General features: G+C 44.8%; 1 protein-coding gene across 2 annotated transcripts in view; it reads left to right on the top strand.

Annotated features, from left to right (window-relative positions):
* The first annotated feature begins 360 nt into the window (after window positions 1-360).
* TFRC (transferrin receptor) overlaps window positions 361-26,454 on the top strand; it is a 34,149-nt gene continuing 8,055 nt past the window's right edge. Inside the window, exons 1-11 of one of the 2 annotated variants that reach the window (XM_054039273.1) lie at window positions 361-404; window positions 7,033-7,105; window positions 12,404-12,614; window positions 13,605-13,818; window positions 14,063-14,197; window positions 17,209-17,308; window positions 18,464-18,586; window positions 20,775-20,870; window positions 21,183-21,322; window positions 21,861-22,030; window positions 24,689-24,808. In XM_054039273.1, coding sequence (XP_053895248.1) covers window positions 7,073-7,105; window positions 12,404-12,614; window positions 13,605-13,818; window positions 14,063-14,197; window positions 17,209-17,308; window positions 18,464-18,586; window positions 20,775-20,870; window positions 21,183-21,322; window positions 21,861-22,030; window positions 24,689-24,808 — 1,342 coding nt within the window. In that variant the 5' untranslated portion in view covers window positions 361-404; window positions 7,033-7,072. Of the gene's footprint in view, window positions 405-483; window positions 572-7,032; window positions 7,106-12,403; window positions 12,615-13,604; window positions 13,819-14,062; window positions 14,198-17,208; window positions 17,309-18,463; window positions 18,587-20,774; window positions 20,871-21,182; window positions 21,323-21,860; window positions 22,031-24,688; window positions 24,809-26,454 lie in introns of those variants that run through there. The other variant, XM_054039272.1, reaches the window with a different exon arrangement.

Here is a 26,454-nt window from a genome sequence, read left to right as displayed (position 1 = left end):
GCGCCAGGCCGTGGGGATGGCAGAGGGGAGGTGCCGGGCTGTGGGGATGGAAGATGGGTGACCCCAGGCCGTGGGGATGGCCGAGGGGAGGTGCCGGGCTGTGGGGATGGCAGAGGGGAGGTGCCGGGCTGTGGGGATGGAAGATGGGTGACCCCAGGCCGTGGGGATGGCCGAGGGGAGGTGCCGGGCTGTGGGGTTGGCAGAGGGGAGGCACTGGGTTGTGGCGATGGCCGAGGGAAGGTGCCAGGCTGTGGGGATGGCCGAGGGGAGACACACGGTTTGCAAGGGGGGGGCGTGTCACGTCACGCGCCGCGTCCCCGGGGCGGGGCTGATTGGCCGGCAGCCGGTTAAAACGCGGCACGGCTCCGTCTGTTGTTTGAGGGCGGCTGAGACGGCAGCAGCGGGTGAGTGACCGGCCGGCCTGGGGCGCGCGCGCGGCCGAAGGGCAGTTGGCGGGAGAGGCGAGGCGGCGCCCGGCCCCTCAGGGCGCGTCTAGTCACCAGCGGCTCCTCCCCCTGGCCCTGGCCGTGCCTACGTGCGGCGCGAGCCGGGCGGCGGCTGAGCTGTGGCGGTGAGCGCGGGGCGGCCCGGGGCTGGGCGCGTGGCGGGGACTCGGCGTTGGGCGCGCGCGGGGGGCTGCCCGGCCGTTGGCGGGGGGGAGGCAGCTCCTGACGCGGCCTGTCCGCGCGCGCGGGCCCCGCTGGCCGGGCCCAGGCTGCCTGCAGGGCCCTCGCCGCGTGCGCGGCCGGGGCGGGGCTAGTTCCTCCCCCGGGGCGCACATGGCGCGCGCGGGGCTGCCAAGGCCGCGGTGACCTTGAGCGCCCGGGGGGCCGCCCGGGGTTGGGGGGGGGCAGGCTGGAGTTCCCCTTCTGCCTGGGCCGGCCCCCACGAGCTCCCTGCAGGGAGTGGGTCAGCCGAGGCCTGCCGCAGCCCGTCCCCAGGTGTCTGTGTCTGCCCCGAGCTGGGCTGCAGCCCGCTTGCCTTGCAGCGGGGCACTTCCCGCCGGCTGCCCCCCTCCACCCCCATTCCTGCCAGGCGGCTGCCCGGAGCCGCTTGGGAGCACGCTGCACGGCGCTCCTGGGGCCGTGTAACTCGTGTGACTGCAGCTTGGCTGTGTGCACGTTGGGGGACGGGGCTAGCATTAGAAAATGGCTTCTGTCCGAGCCTGCGGTTTTTTTGGACCTCGGGCACAATAGAGGAGTGTTGCATTGTCTGGAAGGGTGTTGGCGAGGGATTGGGTGATATTATTTAACACCTTTTGTACCTCTGAGTCTCTATTTTTAGACTGTGAAGGGGAGTCACTGCTATTGAGGTGCCTTCTTAGCCTGTGGCCTCTAGGCTATGCCGGCCCTTTTGGCAGGGCAGGGGTGCACGGCTCCCTATTGCAGCAAGGACAGCTGGAGGTAGTACACGTACAGGCAGGCTATAGTTGTCTAACCTTGGCAGAGCAGGTCTCGGTCACACTGCATTTGATGGGCCAAAGTACTCCCACTGTTGCTGCACTAATGTGGTGGTCTTGTGTCACAGCGCAGGACTTGCACTTCAAGCTCGGGGGATATTGTCTGTGCTTTTCCCTAGAAGTTGTGGAGTCATTCATTTGAAAGGCGGGGTACCTTCAGCAGTTCTTATCTAGGCTGTTGCAGCCTGTAGGGTGGGAGATCCTGTTTCTGGGAAAACTTCACTCTTGATTTGGCTCAGTCCTCTTAACTCCTGCTACATGAACTATGAAGCCTTATAGGCCAGTACTTAAGGACCTATGTTCACCACAGGTTTGCCACCTTATACAGGGTAAAATTGATTTATTTGGGGGTTGGACCCCATTGGGAGTTGGGCATCTAAGTGTTAAAGACAGGAACACTTCTTAAGTGTCTTTCAGTTAAGTTTGCAGCTTTGGGGCACGTGGTTCAGACCCTGGGTCTGTGTTGGAGCAGACTGGTGCATCTGGCTCAACAAGACAGGGTGCTGGAGTCCCAAGATGGCAGGGAAAGCAGGGGCAGAAGTAGTCTTGGCACATCACTTGTTCCTAAGGGGGTTTCTGTGATCTAACCAGTCACATCCACAACCTCCCTGGGCAATTTATTCGAGTGCTTAACCAGTCTGACAAGAAGCTTTTCCTAATGTCCAACCTAAACTGCCCTTGCTGCAATTTAAGCCCATTGCTTCTTGTCCTATCCTCGGAGATTAAGAGTTTTCTCCCTCTTCCTTGTAGCAACCTTTTATGTATTTGAAAACTTAAGTCCCCTCGGTCTTATCTCCAGACTGAAAAAAATTTGGGTTTGTTTAATCTTCCATTATAGGTCGTGGTTTTCTAGACCTTGAATCATTTTAGTTGCTCTTCTCTAGACTTTCTCCAATTTGTTCATATCTTTCCTGAAATGTGGGGCCCAGAAATGGACAGAATACTCCAGTTGAGGCCTCATCAGCATAGAGTAGAAGAATTACTTCTCGTGTCTTCCTTGTAATACTCCTGCTAATACATCCCAGAATATTTGCTTTTTTTTTTTTTTTTTGCAACAATTACACTGACTCGTATTTAGGTTATGATCCACTATGACCCCCCCAGATTCCTTTCCACAGTACTCCTTAGGCAGTAATTTCCCATTTTGCATATGTGCAACTGAACATGCCTTTCTAAGTGGAGTACTTTGCATTTTTCCTTATTTGATTTCTTATTTACTTCAGAGCATTTTTCCTGAGACTGAGTACAGTAAGAATAGGATGTGAAGGATTTGAGAGCAAAACTAAGCAGCTATGCTTGATGTGATGAAGAGGGAGCCAGTAGAGGGTTGCAGAAGGGGGTGACATGATCAAAACGATGAGCTAGGAAATCCTTGCAGCGGTGTATTGAATGGGGTAAGACTGAAGGTGTCAAAGCCAAAGAAGTGGATGTTGTAGTAATTGAGACATGGTATGATCTTGATAAGAGATCTAGCTGTGAATGGATAAGCAATCTGTGCAGAAAGAATTGGTGAGTTTTAGATGTTCTGGATGTGGGATTGGCATAGGTTAATCAGATTTTGGCCAGTGTGCCTCCTCTCTAAATGCAGTGCTGTCCAGGGAAAATGGAGTTAAGATGCTTCACTAATGCCCTTCTGAAGTACTCAAGTGGCAGTTGCCTTAATGCACAGCTCAAATTACATTGCACAGTCTACATGAATTTACAACCCACACTGATGGGAGAGCTTCTCCTGTCAGTGTGCAGTAGATGTGTCCATTGTAGAAACTCTCCTGGTGTAGACAGCACTAAGTTGATGTAACTTTGTTCTACTGTGTAGACTTATCACAGTGTTGAACATAATAGTTATACCAATTTATAAGTATGTAGTGTAGGCCTGGCCTGAAGCATAAACATTCTTTTGTGGATTAACTCCAGCAATGCCAGTGCACAACTTGTGATTCTTGAACAGGATGTAAATATCCTGTTGGCTTATTGAGTTGTCACTTATGCACCCTAGGGTTCTTTGAGTTCTAAAATGAGACATCTGGGCAAGAAACATCAAGTAATACTTCCCATTTTCTATAACCTAACTAAAGAACTATATTTTAATTCAACTTAAGTGGGTGAATTTGAGTCTAACATACTAAATAAAAACTCCTTGTCAGCTGGGAAGGCAGTATGTTTGTCTGTCAGCCCCCAATAATGGGGGTATTAACAATTTGTACCAAGTGATAGCAAAACACTTATAAAAACAGCATGCTTGCCCAGTCAAGCACTCAAAGGCCAAAATTTGCCCATGCAGCCTTAATTTGGCTTCTTGTATAAATGCACTATAATTAAGGATCACATGCTATTTTTACAGCACACCTACCTCATTCTGTGAATGAGTAGTTTAGAAGTATTCTCATTTAACTTGTGGCCTAAGGTGACATTTAATCATCCAAACCTGGCAGCAGATGTAGATTAACCCCCTCATGGGTGTAGGTATGGTGCTCTCACTAAAGTATCAGTGATTCACAAAACAAGCTCACTTAGAATATCCCTTTGCGTTCAGGTGCTGGTGTCCCCACTTCACAGTTGGGGAGCTGAAGTGCAGAGTTTTGGCCAAATTATCCGAAGGTTTGACTAACTTTGGATGCCCAACTTGAGACTACTAGGTCCTGAACTTTTAAGAGTACTTGATTTTTTTTATAGCACTAAATATAGTGCATGTGACTTCAGGTGCTTTTGCAGATATGCTGAGCACTCTCAAATCTGGCCACAGGTATGTTGTGCACCCAGAAAACAAACTGCAATTAATGGTCACCTGTGAAGTCTGGTTTTAAATGAGTTGCCCAGCATCACATAGGAAGACTGGCATATGCAGAGATAAATGCTATCCTGGAGAACTGGATTTGAACTGGCTTACCCATAAAACCATACTTCTGCTCTCCTCTACTTCATTCAGTACAACCCTCCTCCTACCCCCTCAACAAACAAATGAAGTAAGGTCCTATAGACAACCACCTCATTCACTACACAGCCTTGCTTCCCAGGGCACTATCATACACTGAGGCCTGGTCCCCACTAAGTCCCCAAATCGGACTAAGGTACGCAAATTCAGCTACGTTAATAACGTAGCTGAATTCGAAGTACCTTAGTCCGAACTTACCGCGGTCCAGACGCGGCAGGAAGTCTCTCCCCGTCGATGCTGCGTACTCCTCTTGGCGAGCTGGAGTACCGGCGCCGACTGTGAGCACTTCCGGGATCGATTTATCGCGTCTTAACCAGATGCGATAAATCGATCCCAGAACATCGATGGCGTGCCGCCGGACCAGCCGGTAAGTGAAGACTAGGCCTGAGTGATACAGGGGTCCTATAGAAAATTAGTAGAACTGATACAATCTTTAATTACATGATGTGGGCACAAAGGGGGGCCAAATCAAGGCTACAAAGGCAACCTTAATTCTTGCACTTCCTAACGCACGTGCTGACTCTTCAATCTTAATGTTCCAGTATAGCATTTAACCCCTAATCTCTAAAAATAAAAACCAAAAATTGCATCATGTGGAACTACTGACACTGTGGAACCCCAGTTGGAACATCAGCAGGGTTCCAATCTCCAAATTCACAGCACAGATCTTATGCTAGCTGGGTGGTAGGCTTTTAGTCTCTGTAGGGACAAGTCACTAGAGGGATGACACTTTGCGAGTGTGCTTCATGTTATCTTCTGACAGCAGAAGAATGACTCATGACTCTTGGATTTAATTCCAGTTTCTGTAGAGATGTTCTAATGGTTATGGGGGACAGACCCACCTGCATTTCCCTGTTCCTCTCCACTGTTAAAACACAACCTGTGCCTGAGGCTGATGTCTGGCATGGAGGATTTCAGCCCAAATGTTTAGTTTGCCAAAGTTACAAGCAACTGAAAATGGGGTCTTGTAATAGAAAATGCTAGCAACATTTGCACCTGCAATTCCAGTTGAGGCTGAATGAGGAAGAGTCAAATTACTTACTTACTTAGGCTACAACTCTATCAGGTAAGTGATAAGGATAAGATTTGTCAGTCACAGGTTCCATGACTTTCAGTGGCCTCTGACACTTTCTGCTGGAGCTTTCAGCTCAATGCCTTTTAGTAAAATTCAGACAAGTAACAGGCTTCTGTGTATTTTGTTGCCCATGACCTGTCTGAAATAACCATGACATAAATCTTAACCTTAGTGATAAGTCTTACCTTGTACCCCTTCCCAGAGAGTGCATCATGAGACATTCCAGTACAGTGCAGGACAACACCTCTTGCTAATTACATTCAATTGGCAAAAGATGCCAGGATTGTTAAACACTTCCAGCCCATAAAAGATGTGCGATCTTTGAAACAGGTTTATTTAGTTGGTTCTAGGTCAGTGATTCTCAACCAGGAGTACACCTACCCCAGCAGAGGTCTTCTGGGGGGGTCGGAGGGTACATCATTCATCTAGATAGTTGCCTAGTTTACAACAGGCTACCTAAAAAGCACTAGCAAAGTAAAAAAAAAAACCTAAAATGTTAGACAAAATGAGATTAAGTAACTTTTTCAGTAATAGTGTGTTGTGATATTTTTGATTTTTGTTGTAAGCAAGTGGTTTTCAAGTGAGGTGAAACTTGAGGTATGCAAGATAAATCAAACTCCTGAAAGGGGTACGATAATCTGGAGTGCTTGAGAAGCACTATTCTAGGTGTTGGAGAAACTATTCTTTTGGAGCCATTCTGTGTCTGGCTTCTGAGAGCCCACATGCTCCCTGCCAGTCACTGGACTTTAAAAGAAGTGTAGGGATGATTCCTTAGCATGAATAAAATGGGGGGGGGGGGGGGGGGGGAGACGACTTCTGTGTATTTTCATCACTAGGAATCACATACAAAAACATTGGTATTTCCCCATCCAGGGTAATCACCTCACTAAAGTGTTTAAATATTGGATTTGCTTTTCTAACAGTTCCAAAACACAAGGTGCTTTAAGACTAACCACTCTTCCTGGCCTTGGCTATAAGGATTACTTGTTGGATGGGAGCTCGTGAATGTATTCTAGTTTTTGTTTGGAAATTACAAATATTACACATTTTGGTTCTTAGCAGTAAGCTTTAGTTAATAAAATAGATATAACTGAAACTTTGGCTTGTTTCTTGAGCTTGAGGTTTGGGGACTTTGAGAGACTGAACTTTGGGGTTTCCCATTAGAGCTAGCTGAGTTAATCACCATTTCCTCCCTTCTTCCCGCACACCAAGCCTTCAAATGGGGAGGGGATGCAGTTGGTTAGGGCAACTGCAACACTGTTAATACTGACCTTAGCAACACTCCAGCACACAAACCAGAATAAATATTGCACATACATTTATCCAGGTAATCTTGCAGCTCATATGGTATTTGGCAAAACTGAATAACTACTTTGGTAGTACTTATGAAGGCCCAGAAATACTTCATATAGAAAGAAGCTACTTCTACGTAAGCACTTACAAACTTTCTCCCATAGCTCTAAAGTGGCATAACGCAGTAATTAGTGTTGCATCTGGCAGATTTAAGTAATGCTGATGTGCATGAGAATTACAATTTTAATGTGTACATGTCTTTTGACATTTTAGATTTCAGTCAAGGAGTTGGAGGGAGCTTGTTCAAGAAATTATGGACCATGCTCGATCAGCAATCTCCAACTTGGTAAGATTTCCTGTCTAATAATGTTGCTGTAGTCTGAACACTTGCAGGAATAAAATCTAATCAAGACTGACATGTAATAAGATACTGAGTTTGTGCCACTCAGTGAGTTTCTTCCTATCTTAGATGATCCTAGGCTGTAGCTTTTCAAGAGTGAAGTTTCAGGTTGAGCACCCAAAAGCCCCTAGTCCATGACCTAAATCCTGACATCTGAAGATAGTTGTTCCCCCTGCCCCATGGTGTCAAGTTGGACATATGAAGTCACTGTTCATTCTGACTATAATATATTGGTAGTGGGAATGGAGGAACCACAATCAGCTAGAAACTGTCAAAATGATACGATTTTTTTTAACCTGGTTTCACCAGGGAAGCTGAAAATGGCCAAGATGTAAGATAGAGGGGAACTGAGTTCTGTGTAGAACTCATACAAACTAAGGTTTGTCAACAACTTGGCAGTATAGACAAAACTTAACTTTCACAGGTTAAAAAGTCCCCCTGTCCTCCCCTCCCCCCAAGATAAGTTTTGCTGCAGCAAGTGGCAGTGTGAATGCCCTTTGTCAGCAGGAGCACTCTCCTATCATCTTTTTTCTTAAGATGAAGGATTAGGACTCCAGAGAATTGCCTTTGCGCTCACTTAGGGGAGGCAGTAAGTTGACTTTTGTGGGTCTTATTTTTTCTGGTCTGTTTGTAGAGACTGGTAGGGGGCAGTGTGTTATGAAACAGAGCTCTGATAAGGGGGTGGAGGTGTGAGAGGAGTTACTTAAGCACCAGTGTGGACACAAGAACAGATATAAACTAGCCAACAAGCTTAGGCTTGAAATTGGGTAACAGTCTCAAATCTTCAGAGGAGTGAAGTTCTGAAACAGCCTTCCCAAGGGAGCAGTGGGGGCAAAACAACCTAACTGGCTTCAAGACAACTTGATGAGCTTATGGAGCTTCTAAACAAGGTTTGACATCTAGAAGCCTATGTTAATTGGCTGAGCAGCCAATAATTGGTCGGTGGGCAGGGCTATCAAGAAGGCCAGGGCTTTATAAAGCAGTGTGCAAGCAACCAGGAAGCTTTGCATGAGGGAGTTTGGAAGGGGAATGGGAATGGGGCAAGGTTCACTTGCTGTTCTTTTGATTGTAGTTTACAGATTTTAAACTTCATATATTTTTTTTTTTAAACAACCCTATCATTAACTAGGTAGCTGCAGGAGACAATGCAGGCAGAAGCACAGCAGCAGAATGGGGACTATACAATTTATTGTGCTGAGTGCAGCATGTATGATTACCTGCCCTGTGGGTGGGTGCCATGTGTGTGCAGTCAGTGCAAGGAGCTCCTGGCCCTCAGGCTGCATACTGGCTTTGGAGGCCAGGGTGGTGGAACTGGAGGAGCTAAGGGAGGCAGAGGTATGTTGAGGCTTTCCGGGACACTGTAGAATTGTCCCACCTCCGGTCAGACAGCCCCTGTGCTGTTGAGGAGGATGAAAGGCCCAGAGAAGCAGAGTAGTCAACGGGAGCAGAGAGAAACCTTCCCATACTTGGGACCCTCCTTCCAGATGGTGTTAGGGTATCCTCTTGCCCTGAGGTTACCTCTCCAGGGGAGGGAACTCCAGTCACTAGGAAAAGGCAGGTGTTGGTAATGGGAGATTTGATCATTAGAAACATAGCTGGGTTTGACTGGGAGAACTGTATAGAGACTTGCCTGCCTGGTGCAAAGGTTGCAGGTCTCTTGGGGCATCTGGGTAGACTTCTGTGTTGTGCTGGGGAGGAGCCAGCGGTCATGGTACATGTAGGTACCAATGACATGTCCTGGAGGCCAAACTTAGGCTGCTAGGGAGGAGACTGAAATCCAGGACCTCTATGGTGGCATTCTAGGAAATCTCCCAGTTCCACATGCAGGGCCAGGTAGGCAGGCAGAGCTTCAGAGTCTCAATGCATGGATGAGACAATGGTGTAGAGAGGAGGGGTTTAGATTCATTAGGAACTAGGGGAACTCTTGGCATGGGGGAGCCTATACAGGAGAGATGGGGGCCCCACCTAAGCCAAAGTGGAACCAGACTGCTGGCACTTACCATTAAAAAGGTTGCAGAGCAGTCTTTAAACTAGGAGGGGGGGGGCTCATGATCAAGGAGGCTATTGATATAATAGGCATCACAGAAACCTGTTGGACTGAGAGCAATCAATGGGACAATAATTCTGGGGTACTAAATATATCAGAAGGACAGAACAGGTTGTGCAGGTGGGGAGTGGCACTATATGAAAGAAAATGTAGAATCAAATGAAGTAAAAATCTTAAGTGAATCCACATATTCCATAGAATCTCTATGGATAGTAATTTCATGCTCTAATAAGAATATAACATTATGGGGATCTATTATCTACCACCTGACCAGGATAGTGATGGAATGTTAAGGGAAATTAGAGAGGCTATCAAAATTAAGAACTCAATAGTGGGGGATTTCAATTTTCCCCATATTGACTGGGAACATGTCACCTCAGGATGAGATGCAGACACAAAATTTCTCAATACTTTAAATGACTACTTCTTGGAGCAGCTGGTACAGGAACCCATAAAGGGAGAGGCAACTCTCAATTCACTCCTGAGTGGGAGTGCAGGAGCTGATCCAAGAGGTAACTATAACAGGACTGCTTGGAAATAGTGACCATAATATAATTAATATCCCTGGGGTGGGAAGAACATCTCAACAGCCCAACACTGCCCTTTAATTTCAAAAAGGGGAACTATGTAAAAATGAGGGGGTTAATTAAACAGAAACTAAAAGTAACAGTGACTAAAGTGAAATCCCTGCAAGCTGCATGGATGCTTTTTTAAAGACCCCATAATAGAGACCCAACTTAAATGTATATCCCAAATTAAGAAACCCAGTAAAAACTAAAAGCCACCATGGCTTGGCCTAACCATGTAAAAGAAGCAGTGAGACTTCCTTTAAAAACTAGAAGTCAAATCCTAGTGAGGTAAATAGAAAGGAGCATAAACACTGCCAAATTAAGTGTAAAAATGTAATAAGAGCCAAAGAGGAGTTTGAAGAATGGCTAGCCAAAAACTCAACAGGTAATAACAATGTTTAAGTACATCAGAAGCAGGAAGCCTGCTAAACCAGTGGGGCCCCTGGATGATTGAGATACAAAAGGAGCACTTAAAGACAAAGTCCGTTGCGGAGAAACTAAATGGATTCTTTGCTTCCATCTTCACAGCTGAGAATGTTAGGGAGATTCCCAAACCTGAGCTGGCTTTTGTAGGTGACAAATCTGAGGAACTGTCAGATTGAAGTGTCACAAGAGGAGGCTTTGGAATTAATTAATAAACTTAACAGTAACAAGTCACTGGGACCAGATGACATTTGAGTTCTTTCAGAACTCTTGGGTGAATGTCAAGTTGCAGTGTAACCTGTCTTTAAATCAGCTTCTGTACCCACAACTGGAAGATAGCTAATGTAACACCAATATTTAAAAAGGGCTCTAGAGGTGATCCCAGCAATTACAGACCAGTAAGTCTAATATCAGTGTTGAGCAAATTAGTTGAAGCAATAGTAAAGAATAAAATGTTCACACAGAACATAAATTGTTGGGCAAAAGTCAATGTACTTTCTGTAAAGGGAAATCATGTTTTACTAATCTATTGGAGTTCTTTGAAGGGGTCAACAAACATGTGGACAAGAGGATCCAATAGACATAGTATACTTAGATTTCCAGAAAGCCTTTGACAAGGTCCCTCACCAAAGGCCCTTACATAAATTATGTTGTCATGGGATAAAAGGGAAGGTCCTTCCATAGATTGAGAACTGGTTAAAAGACAGGGAACAAAGGGTAGGTAAATTCTCAGAATGGAGAGGGGTAACTAGTGGTGGTGGTGCCCATGGGTCAGTCCTAGGACCAGTCCTATTCAGCTTATTCATAAATGATCTGGAGAAAGGGGTAAAGTGAGGTGGCAAAGTTTGCAGATGATACTAAACTGCTCAAGATAGTTAAGACCAAAGCAGACTGTGAACTTCAAAAAGATCTCACAAAACTAAGTGATTGGGCAACAAAATGGCAAACTAAATTTAATGTGGATAAATGTAAAGTAATGCACATTGGAAAAAATAACAAACTATACATACAATATGATGAGGGAGGGGCTCCAATTTAGCTCCAAGATCTTTTTCCTGATTCATTGTCATTGTGGCTAGTTCTCTGAAGACATCCACACAGTGTGCAGAGGCAGTCAAAAAAGCAAACAGGATGTTAGGAATCATTAAAAAGGATGGAGAATAAAAGGAGAATATATTACTGCCCTATATCTAAATTGATGGTATGCCCACATCTTGTGGTCTCCTCATCTCAAAAGATATACTGGCACGAGAAAAGGTTCAGAGAAGGGCAACTAAAATGATTAGGGGTTTGGAACAGGTCCCATATGAGGAGATTAAGGAGGCTAGGATTTTTCAGCTTGGAAAAGAGGAGACTAAGGGGGGATATGATAGAGGTATATTAAAATCATGAGTGATGTGGATAAAGTTATTTACTTATTCCTGTAATACAAGAACTAGGGGCCACCAAACAAAATTAATGGGCAGCAGGTTTAAAACAAATAAAAGGAAGTTCTTCACATAGCACAGTCAACCTGTGGAACTCCTTGCCTGAGGAGGCTGTGAAGGCTAGGACTAGAACAGCATTTAAAAGAGAACTGGATAAATTCATGGAGGTTAAGTCCATTGATGGCTATTAGCCAGGATGGGTAAGGAATGGTGTCTCTAGCCTCTGTTTGTCAGAGGGTGGAGATGGATGGCAGGAGAGAGAGCACTTGATCATTACCTATTAAGTTCACTCCCTCTTGAGCACCTGGCATTGGCCACTGTCCGTAGACAGGATACTGGGCTAGATGGACCTTTGGTCTGACCCAGTACGGCTGTTATGTTCCGTCTGACTCAATACATGAGTTTATGGTCCTGTGCTTCCTCTAGAACAGGTGAGGATGTCAACACCTAAAACAATGAGCTGCCTTAGAGGATTTACTTATCAGTGTTTTATCAAAGTCCTGAACTCCCTTTTTCATAAACTTTAAAAGATGGCCTGACATTCTCAAACCTTACTTTTTAACTAGTTTAGATCCCAAATTTTTGTGGGTTTATAGCAAACATCCAATCTGGTGACTCTAGACATATAATCACTACAGTAGTTAAAACAATTCTTTTAGAGTGCATCCTACATAAGACCCTCTGCATGTGTTCTGAACACAAATCCCAGATTGTAACAAGCAATATAGTGGGCCTTGTGCAGTATCAGTCATGTAATTCTGACTTCTTTCCCATTTAGTTTGGAAGTGGGCCGCTGTCATACACCCGTTTCAGTCTAGCTCGTCAAATGGATGGAGATAGTAGTCATGTGGAAATGAAACTGGCTGAAGAGGAGGAAGTTGGAGAAAATGGAATGACTGACAATGTTCATACCCATGTAGCAAAGCCCAGGAATAGTGGGAGAAACCTCTGGTGCAAGGTTGCTGCAGGAGGCCTCCTCTTCTTAATTGGTAAGCTAAAAGGGCGAAGATGGTGGGGAAAGGAATCATACAAAATATTATGCTGTTATAGTTATTCTTCAGTGTGCCTCTTCCAATAGATCATCTGGACTACAGTACAATAGAATCTCAGTTAAACACCTCAGGAATGGAGGTTGTTTATAACTCTGAACAAAACATCATGGGCCTTTCAGAAGTTTATAACTGAACATTGACTTAATACAGTTTTGAAACTTTGCTCTGCAGAAGAAAAATGCTGCTTTTAACTACATATCATTAATGAAACAAGCACAGATGGCTTCCTTACCTTGTCAAATCTTTCTTTTTAAACTTGCAGTACAGTCCTGTGTTAAATGTATTTGCTTTCTGCTGCCTGATTGTGTACTTCCAGTTCCAAATGAGATGTGGTTGACCAGAGTTAAGAACTGACTGGAAGTTCTCTTGTACCTCATTCCTGAAAGTGTGACTACCTGTTGATGCTTTAAACTCTTCATATTTGTAGTAAAACAATGTCTATCAAGGCAAAGAAGGGCAAACAGTATTATGAAGAAACTAGTACGTGGTTTTTTTTCCAGCTTAACAGAGGAACAAAGCTACAATAGGTGTATTAATGTAGGAAGCAGATCAAGTAAGTCTTCAGGAAGATGTGGACTTCCTGCCTTAGTACTAGATGAATAGTTAAGTTACAGTGATGGACTCAAAGCAAATGGAGCTAAATAAAACCTGAATGGTATTGGAGACACATTGTATTAATCTTTTTAATCTGTGGTACAGGATGCCCCATTCACACTTGATCTTAAAATACAGAATCAGTTTAAGGTGAAGCTTAAGGAAGCTGGCACAGTTTATAAGAACTTCCAAAGCTGGCACGGGAACAGGCTAGTCTCCAATAAAACTCCAACTACTTGGAATACAGTCAGGTGGCTTGAGTTAACACTGGGCTGGCTCAGTTTTTTATATGGCTTTGTAGCATATAAACACATGTGATTTCTTTTCCCTTAGGGTTTCTGATTGGCTACTTGAGTTACCGTGGGCGAATGCAGGCAACTGGCATTTGTTCAGATGGAAGTAATGCATGTGGAAACCCTGCCATCGCACCTCCCACAGGAGATGACGAGTACATGGAAGAGCCTGAAATCGAACCTGTTCTTTACTGGAATGATCTCAAAATGATGCTGTCAGATAAGCTGAGAAATGTAAACTTCAACGACAACAGGTGAGATCCTTCACAAAGTCCTAGTCAGAGCTATTTGTTTCACATCCTGAGTGTTTTACTAATCTGAAACAAACCACCTACCTGTTCCCATAGAACAAGGGTGTTAAATAACTGAAAACTATTGCCACCTCAGTTAGTTTAGCCTAGACTGCACTCATGATTGTAAGTGGCTTGTTCACAACCTGGCAGTGTACTGAGTTGCTGGCTTTTAACCTGGTGTCTTTATGTTTAACTTCCATTCCAGGAAGCTGTCCTCTTATGAAGCTGGCTCTGAAACAGATGAAAGTCTTGCTAACAATATTCATGGTCAGTTAACTGATTTCAAACTGGATAAAGTCTGGAATGATGAGCACTACGTTACACTGCAGGTCCAGGGAAGGTATGTTAATATGCCAAAGACAGTAAGCTGCTTTTATTCAGGCATGGATCTTGCTAGTTCAACAGTAAAATTCTTCAGCTAGAGCAAACATTTGGGGTCCAACTCAGGCCAGCTAACATTGTTTGGGGGGAAATCCAAGCAGAAGTCTCTGTAGGCTTCACTTCTGCCTGTGGTAGCTGCTACTGGGGTGCCTCAGGAAAGTCCAAGACTTTTTTTAAAAGTCTATCTTACAGAAGCAGTTAGTGTTGGGAGATTTTTTTACCACAGTGCTAAACTGTAGAACTAAGCTGTCATAGACTCAGGACTTGATTTTACCAAAAATGAGGCTGAAGACTGACCACTTTAATACAACCCATTTCCGTTGGGATATATAGATCCTGTAGCCACATCCATAAACTTGTCTTGGTCTGTAAGACCTTATCAGCTCAAATCCATAGTGTTAGGGGAAGGCCAACATGGAGGAGAGTGTTGGGAAAGCCAGAGTCCCTAACTTCTGCATTACTCACATATGGGAGCACGAAGTTCACATAAAGAACAGGAGTATTTGTGGCACCTTAGACTAACAAATGTATTTGAGCATAAGCTTTTGTGGGCTACATCCCACTTCTTTGGATGCATAGAATGGAACATATATTGAGGGGACACTCACTCACCCACCAACTGAGGCCAATTAAGTAAGGGCAGCAGGGAGGGGTGATGGGGGGGACTTTTGAAGTGATGATCAGGATAGCCCAGTAAAGACAGGAAAGTGTGAGTACTTACATGGGGAGATAGATTAATGTTTGTAATGGCTCAGCCATTCCCAGTCTTTATTCAAACCTAAATTGTCTAATTTGCATATCCATTCAAGTTCAGCAGTTTCTCATTGGAGTCCATTTTTGGAAGCTTTTTCTGTTGTAAAATAGCCACCCGCAGGTCTGTCGTTGAATGACCAGGCAGGTTAAAGTGTTCTCCCACTGGCTTTCGAATGTTATTCCTGATGTCAGATTTGTGTCCATTAAATTCTTTTGCATAAACTGTAGTTTGGCCAATGTACATGGCAGAGCCATTGCTGGCCCATGGTGGCATATATCACATTGGTAGATGTATAGGTGAATGAGCCCCTGATGGCATGGCTGATGTGATTAGGTCCTATGATGTCACTTGAATAGATATGTGGACAGAGTTGGCATCGGGTTTTGTTGCAAGGATAGGTTCCTGGGTTAGTGTTTTTGTTCAGTGGTGTGTGGTTGCTGGTGAGTATTTGCTTCAGGTTGTGGGGAGGTTGTCTGTAAGGGAGACAGACCTGTCATCGCAAGATCTGTGAGTGAGGGATCATCTTTCGGCATAGGTTGTAGATCTTTGATGCGCTGGAGAGGTTTTAGTTGGGGGCTGAAGGTGACAGCTAGTGGTGTTCTGTTATTTTCTTTGTTGGGCCTGTCTTGTAGGAGGTGATTTCTGGGTACTAGTCTGGCTCTGTCAATCTTTTTTTTCACTTCAGCAGGTGGGTATTGTAGTTTTAAGAATGTTTGATAGATCTTTGTAGGTGCCAGTCTCTGAGGGATTGGAGCAAATGCAGTTGTGTCTTAGAGCTTGGCTGTAGACCCAGATCTTGTGGTGTGTCCTGGATGGAAGCTGGAGGCATGTAGGTAAGTGTAGCGGTCAGTAGGTTTCTGGTATAGGGTGGTATTTATGTGACCATCGCTTATTAACACAGTAGTGTCCAGGAAATGGATCGCTTGTGTGGATTGATCTAGGCTGAGGTTAATGGTGGGATGGAAATTATTGAAATCCTGGTAGAATTCCTCAAGGGCTTCCTTTCCATGGGTCCAGATGTCATCAATGTAGCACAGGTAGAGTAGGGGTGTTAGGGGACGAGAGCTAAGGAAGCATTGTTCTAAGTCGGCCATAAAAATGTTGGCATACTGTGGGGCCATGCGGGTACCCATAGCAGTGCCACTGACTTGAAGGTGTATATTATCCCCAAATGTGAATATTTGTGGGTGAGGACAAAATCACAAAGTTCAGCCACCAGGTTAGCTGTGACATTATCGGGGATACTGTTCCTGATGGCTTGTAGTCCATCTTTGTGAGGAATATTGGTGTAGAGGGCTTCTACATCCATAGTGGCCAGGATGGTGTTTTCTGGAAGATCACCTGTGGATTGTAGTTTCCTGAGGAAACCAGTGGTGTCTCGAAGATAACTGGAAGTGCTGGTAGCGTAGGACCTGAGGAGAGTCCACATAACCAGACAATCCTGATGTTAGGGTGCCAATGCCTGAGATGATGGGGCATCCAGGATTTCCAGGTTTATGGATCTTGGGTAGCAAGTAGAATACCCCTGGTCAGGGTTCTAGGCATGTGTCTGTACAGATTTGTTCCTGTGCTGTCAGTGTTTTTTAGCAGATAGTGTAGTTTCTTTAGGTAATCCTCTGGGATCAGAGGATTAATGGCTTGTAGAATGCGGTGTTAGAGAGCTGTCTAGCAGTGTCTTGGTCGTAATCCAACTTATTCATGATGACAACAGCACCTCCTTTGTCAGCCTTTTTAATTACCTCAGTTGTTCCTGAGGCTGTAGGTGGCATTGTGTTCAGCATGGCTGAAGTTCACATAAGTATCCTAATTCTTTTTCTACTCAACACTTGCATGCAAGCACCTGTCATCCCTTTTCACAGTTAACGACTCCAAACATGACCGCCTAGTAGCCCATTACTATAACCTAAATGCAGGCTTTGTGCAGCTTGGCTTAAACTACCTTTATGGACCACATATATAACAAATGCTTATACATATTATGGGGGGGAAGCAGCACTGGAAAGCTGGATAACTGTTTGAGCTACTTGTCTTAAGGTCTCACCATTTCATTTAAACATGTCAGACTTATACTTCCAAATATTTCTATGGTAAAACACACTTTTAAAACCAAATACTCAAATAGTAAATAGCTAGTGCTAACAATTTCTAAAAATCTGCCATTTAAGAACTGGTATCCTGGGTGGCTCTGCTTAACACTGTTTCTTGCTGTCTAATAGCTCACCAAATAAAGTGACTATTGTGTCTTCAACTGAACCTGCAACAACACTGGAAATTACTGATGGATATGTGGCATACAGTGCAAAGGCAACAGCAACAGTAAGTTACCTAGCTTCATGAATTGCAAACTATTCTTGTAAACAAGTCTATGTGCTGAGGATGGCTAACAAATCAGTTCATCTCCCTTGTGGACAAGTCACTGACTAGGACTGAGACTTGAACTGTCATTGGCTCCTTAATACTTCTAAAGTCTGTCTGGCTTTCACCCCTGAGGCACAGGACTACTGCTTCACTTACAGCCAAGCAGAGCTGGATATGGTGGTTTGGAGTAAAACCACAGGATATTGGGCAGAACAGCTCTGCAGAATAGCAAGAGGTAGTCCCTCCTGAGGCTTACCACTGAGGACATGGCCCAAGTATTTCCAAGCTCCGGCCCACGAAGCAAGACTGCTCTAAGTCAGAACTCAAACTTGCATCACACCCACATCTAGTAAAGCAAACTAACTCAGGTCCCTGATTTCACATTTATTAACAGTTGTAAATATGCTTAGCTTATCTCCGAGATGAGCATGTTTAAACTCTTGTCCCACTTATGGTAAGTGCCCTGCAACTCCCCTTGTGGGAGTAAAGGGATTTCCATCACCAAGGCCTGAAGTAGCTGGTGGCTGCTTCCCTCCTAGAGTTCCTAGCTAGGACCCATCCAGGAGTCCTTCAAGAACAATCATAAAAAGGTAAGACTGGAAGGGCCCTCAAGAGGTCATCTGGTCAAGTCCCCCTGAGCTGAGGCAGGATCAAATACCTAGACCATCCTCTGACAGGCTTGTCCAACCTCTTCTTGACTCCCAGTGATGGGATGCCCCAACCTCCCTTGGAAGCCTATTCCAGCACTTAACTGTGTACCTTACTTTTCCTAATATCTAAACTAACTAAATCTCTCTTGCTGCCTATTAAGCCTATTACTATTGTCCTACTTTCACCAAAGGTGATCAATTGTTCTGCAGCTAACAGGGGGAACCTCTGCCCAGAAAGCTGGTGTTCTAACAGCTGGGAGTTGCTACAGCTTGAACCTAGATAATTTTTGCTGCTGAATGCATGAGACTTGGTTGAAGCTAGGACATCCAAGTTGCTGCATGAGTTTAAATTTCTCATTGCACTTCCTGTAAATAAGACCAGTGGTCCAGGCCCCATAGCTTTAGATAGATCTGGTGAGTTATCCATGACTGCTACAGTTACATCCATCTTACTTTGTTCCAGGGTAAACTGGTCTATGCTAACTATGGCCGGGCAGAGGACTTCCAGGAACTAAATAAAATGGATATTCCTGTAAATGGATCTGTGGTCCTTGTCAGAGCTGGGAAAATTTCTTTTGCTGAGAAGGTAAGTAACCACTCTTGGCTCCTATTCTGAATAGTGTGGTCATAGATCACGTAGCTAATATTTTACAACACTTTTATATTTAGAACTGTATCTTCAGGTTAGTCAGATCAGCCTTTAGTTTTAGCCCAGAGGTATTTGAGTGCTGCAGGGGTGGGGAGAGGAGGGGTGTACCTCTTGATGTTAATGGGCCTGGCAAAAATTGTTCATGCTGCCATGACTTATGGCCCATAGTTGAGGGAAGGAGTAGCCTGTTTCAGTTACTGTGCAAGAGAATAGTGAGGACTGAAGTCTCTTTACTTTGGGGGGGCCCAAGTAGGCAAACTGGTCACTAGGTAAGTGCTGAACACTCTGGAGTTCTTCTAGGTGGGGCTGGTAGCATTGCCTATAAAGACTGAGTGACCCTTTCATAAGAACAGCTACACTGGGTCAGATCAATGGTCCATCTAGCCCAATAGCCTGTCTTCTGATAGTGGCCAATACCAGATACTTCAGAGGACATGAACAGAACAGGGCAACTATCAAATGATCCATCCCTTATCTAGTCCCAGCATCTTAACAGGAAGAGGATTTCCAGGGTCTTGTAATGCCAGAAGACCCTGTTTTAGTGGCTTACAGCTTAGTCCAAACAGTTGAAGTTTGGCAGGAACTTTCCATGCCACTTGTCTCAGGTGACTTGGACAACTGCAGCCACTCATGAGAGACCAGTGAAACACTTTACCCATGGGAAAGAAACTGACCTCTTTGAGAAATTCTAATGTCTCCATGTTTGGGAGCAGGACCTTAAAATTTGACAGGAAGGTGGCCTTTGGTCAGTGTGCCTTTTGCCATCCCCCTGCAGAAGCTGACCAAGCTTGAGCCATTAAGCCACTGGAAAAACTCTTGCACATGTGCCATAGAATCTCACTAAACCCTCACAGCTAAATGGGCCAAAGATTCTGTCCATGCTGGTATGCTCCAGTCTTGGGCTGAGTAGGGCTCATGGCAATAGCAGAGCTGAGCTGCTCCAGGCACCAGAACAGAGTAGAGGAGCCAGTCTCTTTAGGGCTCCCAGCACATCACCCCACATTGGCTCCAGGCAGCATAGGAAAGGCAGCTGCCTCTGAAATGGAGAGAGGAAAAGCACTGGACTGGATTGGGATGGGTGGAGCTGAGTAGCCAGAGAAGGAACCTGGGACTGAGTGGTCACTGGCCAAGCTAGATAAGGGAGTGGGGAAGGAAGTAATGGGATCAGGAGCCAGAGGTGGGGAAGAGACCAGACAAGGAAGGGCAGGGCCATAGGCTAGGGGAGAAATGGATGGTCTGCCCACTCAGCACTCCAAGGCTGCCCTTGTAACCTTCATTTTGCTCCATGTATGCATGTAATTATACTACCATAATGACCCTATACTATATTTTCCATTGGACACTACCCCATAGTGTGCACAGGATGGATAGTACTCAATTAATGAGCAGCTAGTCACTCCTTAACTTAGTTACCATATACTATGCAAACCTTGCTCTGAAGGTGGAATTATTTACACATGGGCTTTTCTGTGGCACTCATCTGTATAGTGCTTCTGTAAATTCCCCACCAGGCTCTGTGTGAGCACCCAGAAAAATAAAACCAGCAGTGACAACTCATGAAAAGACTGGGTTAAATGATGTGCCCAGCATCACACAGGAACTCTGGCAGAGGCAGGGATAGAATCCAATTTTCCATGCCACTCAACTTACATAAGTAACTTGCATAAGAACAGCCATACTGGGTCAGACCAAAGGTATCTCTTCCTTTCCTGTAATCCCCTGCACACATCCAAACTTCTGCAAAAAATGAAACCAGGAGTCCTATATTGGACAAGTCTCCTTCAGTACACATAACCGTGCTTCATCTCAGCCTAGATATTCTCTGTACACTGAGGCAGCATAGTCTTGAATTATGCTATATGTGAAGATGTATGGACAAGAGGTTACAGTTAAAGGTGCACAAGCAACCTTGATTCTGTCCTTTAGAGCAGTGCTTCTCAAGCTCTGTGGGGGACCAGCAATGTGCCAGGGACTGGTGCCATATTATCCTATTTCTCATTCTTATGAGAAAACTCGCCATGGACCAGCACCAGTCCATGGACCACCACTTTAAGAAGCACTGCTTTAGAGTCATTATGTAACATAGCTCACTCTTCCGCTTAATCAACTTCACCCTCTCTTCCAGGTTGCTAATGCCGAAGGCTTAAATGCAGTAGGTGTCTTGATATACCCTGATCCTGCTGATTACAAACTCCAGAATAATGAGGTTCTCTTTGGACATGTAAGTAGTGCTGGTGAACATTGGTTGGCTTCCCTCTAGAAGATGCAGAGGAGTACTGCTTAGCATGCTTGCCTAGAGAACAAACATGCTGTCTCTTGCATAAGTGGAGAATTCTCTAGAGGCATTATGTGAACTTGACCATAATGGTTCCTTGATACAGGGCCATAGTGATTGACAAAGCACAGCTGTAACTTTGCAAATACAAGAATACCAGTCGTGTGGATATTGCCAGATAGACCTCTAGCACCTCATTCTTGCAGACCTTAAAAACCACTATATGTATCTTGCATGTAACACATCCTTTATTGACAGGCTCATCTAGGAACAGGTGACCCTTTTACCCCTGGCTTCCCTTCATTCAACCACACTCAGTTCCCACCAGCTAAATCTTCGGGACTCCCAGGCATTCCTGTCCAAACAATCTCTAGTGCTGATGCAGCCAACTTGTTCAGGTAATATTGCCTACAGGGGTTTTACCAAGGGTCAGTAGTACAATTGGATCCCTATGAGTAATCAATGAAATTGCTATGAGTCCTTAGAGGACAGGAGGGGAGCTCTGCTTATAACTATGAGGTTATAGTATGTACAGTTAGCTGCAGATTCATCATCCATATAGGACTCCCAAATTCTTGACTGTTTCATGTATCCATCAATTATTCCTAATTTAATATAAACATTGGCCTATAGCCTTGCTTAAATGCAGGCTTTAAACAAATGATGTGGAAATTGTGGTATGCTTCACCTCAGTCTGAGGTTTGGAATTCCCCAGTATTACACAATGCAGTGCACTCTTAATCCAGCATGCTGCTGGCTAAAATCAGGAACTAGTCTTGCCACTGTCAAATTCCCACCCAGTGGAAAGGCATTGGTCAGTAAGAGGCTAAACCTTGCCAACAAACAACTCTACAACTCCATAGTAAGGCTCTGAATGATATGCTTAAAGGTGACAAAGTAAAAGTATTTGATATTTGAATACTTTTTTCCCCCCAGAAAAATGAATGGAGAAGTTGCCCCTAAAGAGTGGAGAGGTAACCTCTCGGTTTACAAAATGAGGTCACAGAACACTGATGGAACCAAAGTGACACTTGAAGTAAACAATCAAATGGTAGAGAGAAAAATTCATAACATCTTTGGCGTTATCCAGGGTTTTGATGAACCAGGTAAAAAAGCTTTGCTAATAAAATCTTATTGACTAGGCTGGCCTCATTTAGAAGCTTGTTTAGCCTGTAACTGGCATAACAGGCTGGAGGAGTCCTGGACTAAACTTCTTTGTCTTAGTGTTGAATAAAGTTATGTAACCAGTCCTCATGACATGGAAGTCTTCAGGTAAATAGCTACTTTCTCTTACTAGGCCACTGGATAACAGGCAAAACAAATAACACAGTTGCATAGAAAATCAAAGGGGTAAATGTGGGAGAAAACTAATTGCTTACTCCCTCATGAGTGGTGTATAGGCTACTTCCTGAATTGGCCTGCCTCTTAATGACACTGGCCCAAGTTCTCTAGCTAAATGGGCTTGCACCTAGTAGTAATCTGGTTAAACTTGCCCATTGTCTACACACACTTGAACCAATCCAACAAAGGATTTAAAACCAATTTAGACAAACCAGTGCATGTTCTGGCTTATGGTTTAGGCCCTGTTCATAACCAGTCTACCAGACCTGAGCACTTTATAGTGCCTAAAGACCCATCAGGATCTGAGCCTCCCTCTTCCAAGTACTGTAAATACGCACGAGACTACTTGCTCCAAAGCACTTGTGAGACTGATCTCAGACAACCCTGAGAGTCTCCAAGACATGCTCAGTATCACCAGCCAGGCTGCCAACTGGATGGGACTCCATCTCAATGCTAGGAAACGCACATCCCTGCATATCAATGGCAGCAGTAGGGACTCAGGCCAGGCGACACCATCTCAGGTCCAGAGCAAACCCATGATCTTCCTTGGCAGGCAAGCCTACCAACATCTCAGCACAGCCACAGGTTTCCACATTTAGCTGACACCTGAGGATATCATCATGGAGATCCTACAGAATGTGGCCAGGATCAATTCCTTCCTACTGGCACCATGGCAGAAGATCAACACCTTGAATACTTTTCTGATTTCCCCATATCATTCATCCTGAGGGGATCTGCCATGGCAAAGGTACCTCTGAACAAGGCAAACACCATCAGGCAGCTAGTGAAGAAGTAGATGTTGCTTTCCCCAGAGAGCTAGCAATGAACTGGTGTGTGTGTGTGTGTATATACCAAGACATTGCCACCTACCTGAGCAGCTCACTGGAAGGGAAATTTGGAAGAGACAGGAGACTTTGCTTTGTTCTGGACATGTGCCCACAACATACATAACAGGAGAAGCAGATCAGCAGAACACCGTGAGCTGGGAATCCTGGTGCCACAGGTGAAGCATGCAGAGCACAGTCATCACTCCAAAGCTAGAACCATGCTGGAGTGGACCTGAAGGAGGCAATCAGCTGCCAATACAGGGGGGAGAGGGGGAAATCTGAAACTAAGGCCAGGGCATGGTATTCAAGGTGATGTGCCAGTGGGACACCAGCAACCATTTCCTCCTTGGGGGCAGCTTCACCTTGGTTTTTGCCAACTGGAGGTTCATCCACAGGGCCCAGCTCAACTGCATTCCACTGAACAGAACCATGGGAATGGGACACACCATGCAGGAAGCACAGCTATGCCAATGAGCAGCTATCCTATGTAGCTGCAAGCCCCATTCTGGACCCTAGAAGCTGTAGTGTAACACCATCCAGGATCACCTAGTCAGCACCATCCCACCACCCATAGTGAAGGTGGACATGAACACCACCATCCCTGGAACAACAAGGGCCAGAAGAAGATGGTGGCCATCATAGTGCCCTTTGAGAACAGGACCCTGGCTGCCTGCTCCACCCATGCTCAAAAGATGGAGAAATACACCCCTCTGGCCAAACCCTTGAGAGCTAAGGGTTACCAGGTCCAGGCACATGCACTGATTATCAAAGCCTTGGGCACATGGGACCCCAGTAATGAGCAAGTGAGAACGCAGAATTGGTCTATGCTACACTCAGCTGGTGCAGCAACTCATTGTGTCAGAAGCTGTCAGCTGATGTATGATGTCCCTGGGACATCCTCCATACCAGAGGGATGAGCTGGAGTGCTGATCAGCACAGTGGGGAAAGTAACTGATATAATCCCCAAGGGAAATTTTCTAAACCAGCAACTGACCTTAAATTCTCAATTACTGAGGGATCATTTTCACCTGCTGCTATACTTGTTTTCCCCAAGCAACTCTAACTTTTAATGAGTGATGTACCCAAATACTTGGATGCTACTACTGAACTGTAGTGAACTTCACCTAAATTTGGGTTATTGCTGATTATGGACTATATGTATCTTACAACTTTGCATTTGTAGATAATCTAAGCACTGTACCCACATGTAAAGATTTTTCTTAACCTGTGTAATTTTTGTTAACCTTCACTTTAACCATTGTTAAAGTGAACCAGAGCTAGCATGCATTGATGGAAAAGAGTTTAGTTGACTTAAATCCTACAAGGAACCTCCAACTATCTTCCTCTATTGTACACTTGGCACTGAGCTGAATTGCTTTTCAGACATGATCAGAGACTGTTTCAAGAATGGCCCTAATGCTGAGCTAGTGAAGTTCCTTCTTAAAATTCAGTCTCTCTAAAAGTTGCATGCCGCTTTCCTACTAGCGATACGTGGAAGAGTAAACACTTTGGCAAGTGTGTTTGCCAAAATGTTTTGGTTCTACCTGCTTTCTGAAATAGTAAGGCTGCATCTCATTGCTCTTGCCCTCTTTGCAGATCAGTATGTTGTGATTGGAGCCCAACGAGATTCCTGGGGTCCTGGAGCAGCAAAGGCTGGTGTGGGATCCATCATGCTGCTGGAGCTTGCCCGTGCAATTTCTTCTATGGTAAAAACAGGTAAACAATGAAACGCTTAATTAAGCCCAAGTACATTTTCTGCTGTAAAAGGAACAGATGCAAGCCAATCAGTCCTGCTTGGTTGTTCAGAACATGCTTCCTAATTGCTAGGATTCACTAGTAAGCAAAATGCTCCTGAAGAATCTCTGCCTTCATTTAATCTAGCTAAGCTGTTTCCTCACCACTTTGGGCCCTGCCACAACTTCATCCAAGTGGCGCTTGGATAAGGCAGAGTTGGAGTTGCCAGTTGAACTGACAACTAAGCTCCTCCTCTACCAAACCACTTCATCCTGCCAAGGTTTTCTGTGGGGTTTGTCTTAGGTGGGGGAAAAGGTAGAATTCAGCTGCTTGCTTTTAGTCAGTTTGTCAGGGGTTCCCAAACTGGGGGCTGGGACCCCTCAGGGGGTGATGTATTACATGGGGGGCAGGGGGTTGTGAATTGTCAGCCTCTACTCCAAACCCCACTTTGTCTCACATTTTGTAATGGTGTTAAATATAGTGTTTTAACATAAGGGCAGGGGGGGTTGCACTTTAACATATAAAGGGGCGGGGGTTGTGAAAGGGGTCACCAGTACAAAAGTTTGAGAACCACTGGTTTAGGTTCTTTCAAAGCTGATCTGCTGGTAAAAACTCTTCTATAGCAATGGCAGCTTTACTTTGTCTCAATCCTATCAAAGCATGCCTCTTCTCCTGGAAGTGCTAGCTACTATCATAGTACCTAGGTGCCCCAGTCATGGACCAGGCCTTTGTTGTACCAGGTGCAGTACAAAGACCCCATTCTTTAGCATAGGGCAGAGTAAGACACAGTGGCAAATTGACAGTACTGGAAAACAATGACTGTGTTGGCTAGCATAATAGGCTGTGATCTCAGCACAACAGCAGCCTAGCTAAGTGTGTTTGGCTGTCACAGCAAGAACTTCACTGAGTAATCTTACAAACTTAAGGTGCATCAAACCTTAGATTGCTTAACTTTTAAACCATTTTGGTGGAAGACTTTTCAAATGTTCATGTACAAATAGCATTTATTGAACTTGCATTTTAGCTATTTGACATATGTACATGGCAGTACCTACCATGATATAAATGGAAATAAGGCATAAATCTGTAGCAGTGAGGGGTAACAACCATTGGAACAGTTGACCAAGGGTCATGGTGGAGTCTCAGTAACTTTTTTTTAAAGTCCAGATTGGATGCTCTAAAAGAGGTTCTAATTCAAGAAGGAATTACCTTCAGGAAATTCTCTCCTGTTACACAGGAGATCAGACTAGATGATCACAATGGTCCCTTCTGGCCTTGGACTCTATTAATGTGTTGGGCACTCCTCAGGTAGTCAAGAAGGAATAACCTGTGCTCCTGGGGGCTGATGACAGACTGGGTCATTTTACCATCACAGGTTCAAACAACATCAGGCTTTCTGCCAGCCCAGTGCTGTACAAATAACTATTCAGTGCCAAATGTAGTCCAGTTGAAAGTGACCTGAGGTAACTTGTATGAATGACTTGGCTAAAGAGGCTTTAACCTCCAGGTAAAACTGACAGCAATTAGGTGTCAAGTTTGGATTAAAAACATGTGGATCTCAAAGACCTCTATACAGTCAAAGGACTTGAAAAAATAAGACCTCAGCTTTGTTCCTTCTGTTATAAGGA

This window comes from Malaclemys terrapin, chromosome 9 (genome assembly GCF_027887155.1).
Source record: "Malaclemys terrapin pileata isolate rMalTer1 chromosome 9, rMalTer1.hap1, whole genome shotgun sequence".
NCBI lineage: Eukaryota > Metazoa > Chordata > Testudines > Emydidae > Malaclemys > Malaclemys terrapin.
The sequence above is the reverse complement of the archived record's forward strand: the minus strand, read 5'-3'. Positions and strand labels throughout refer to the sequence as shown.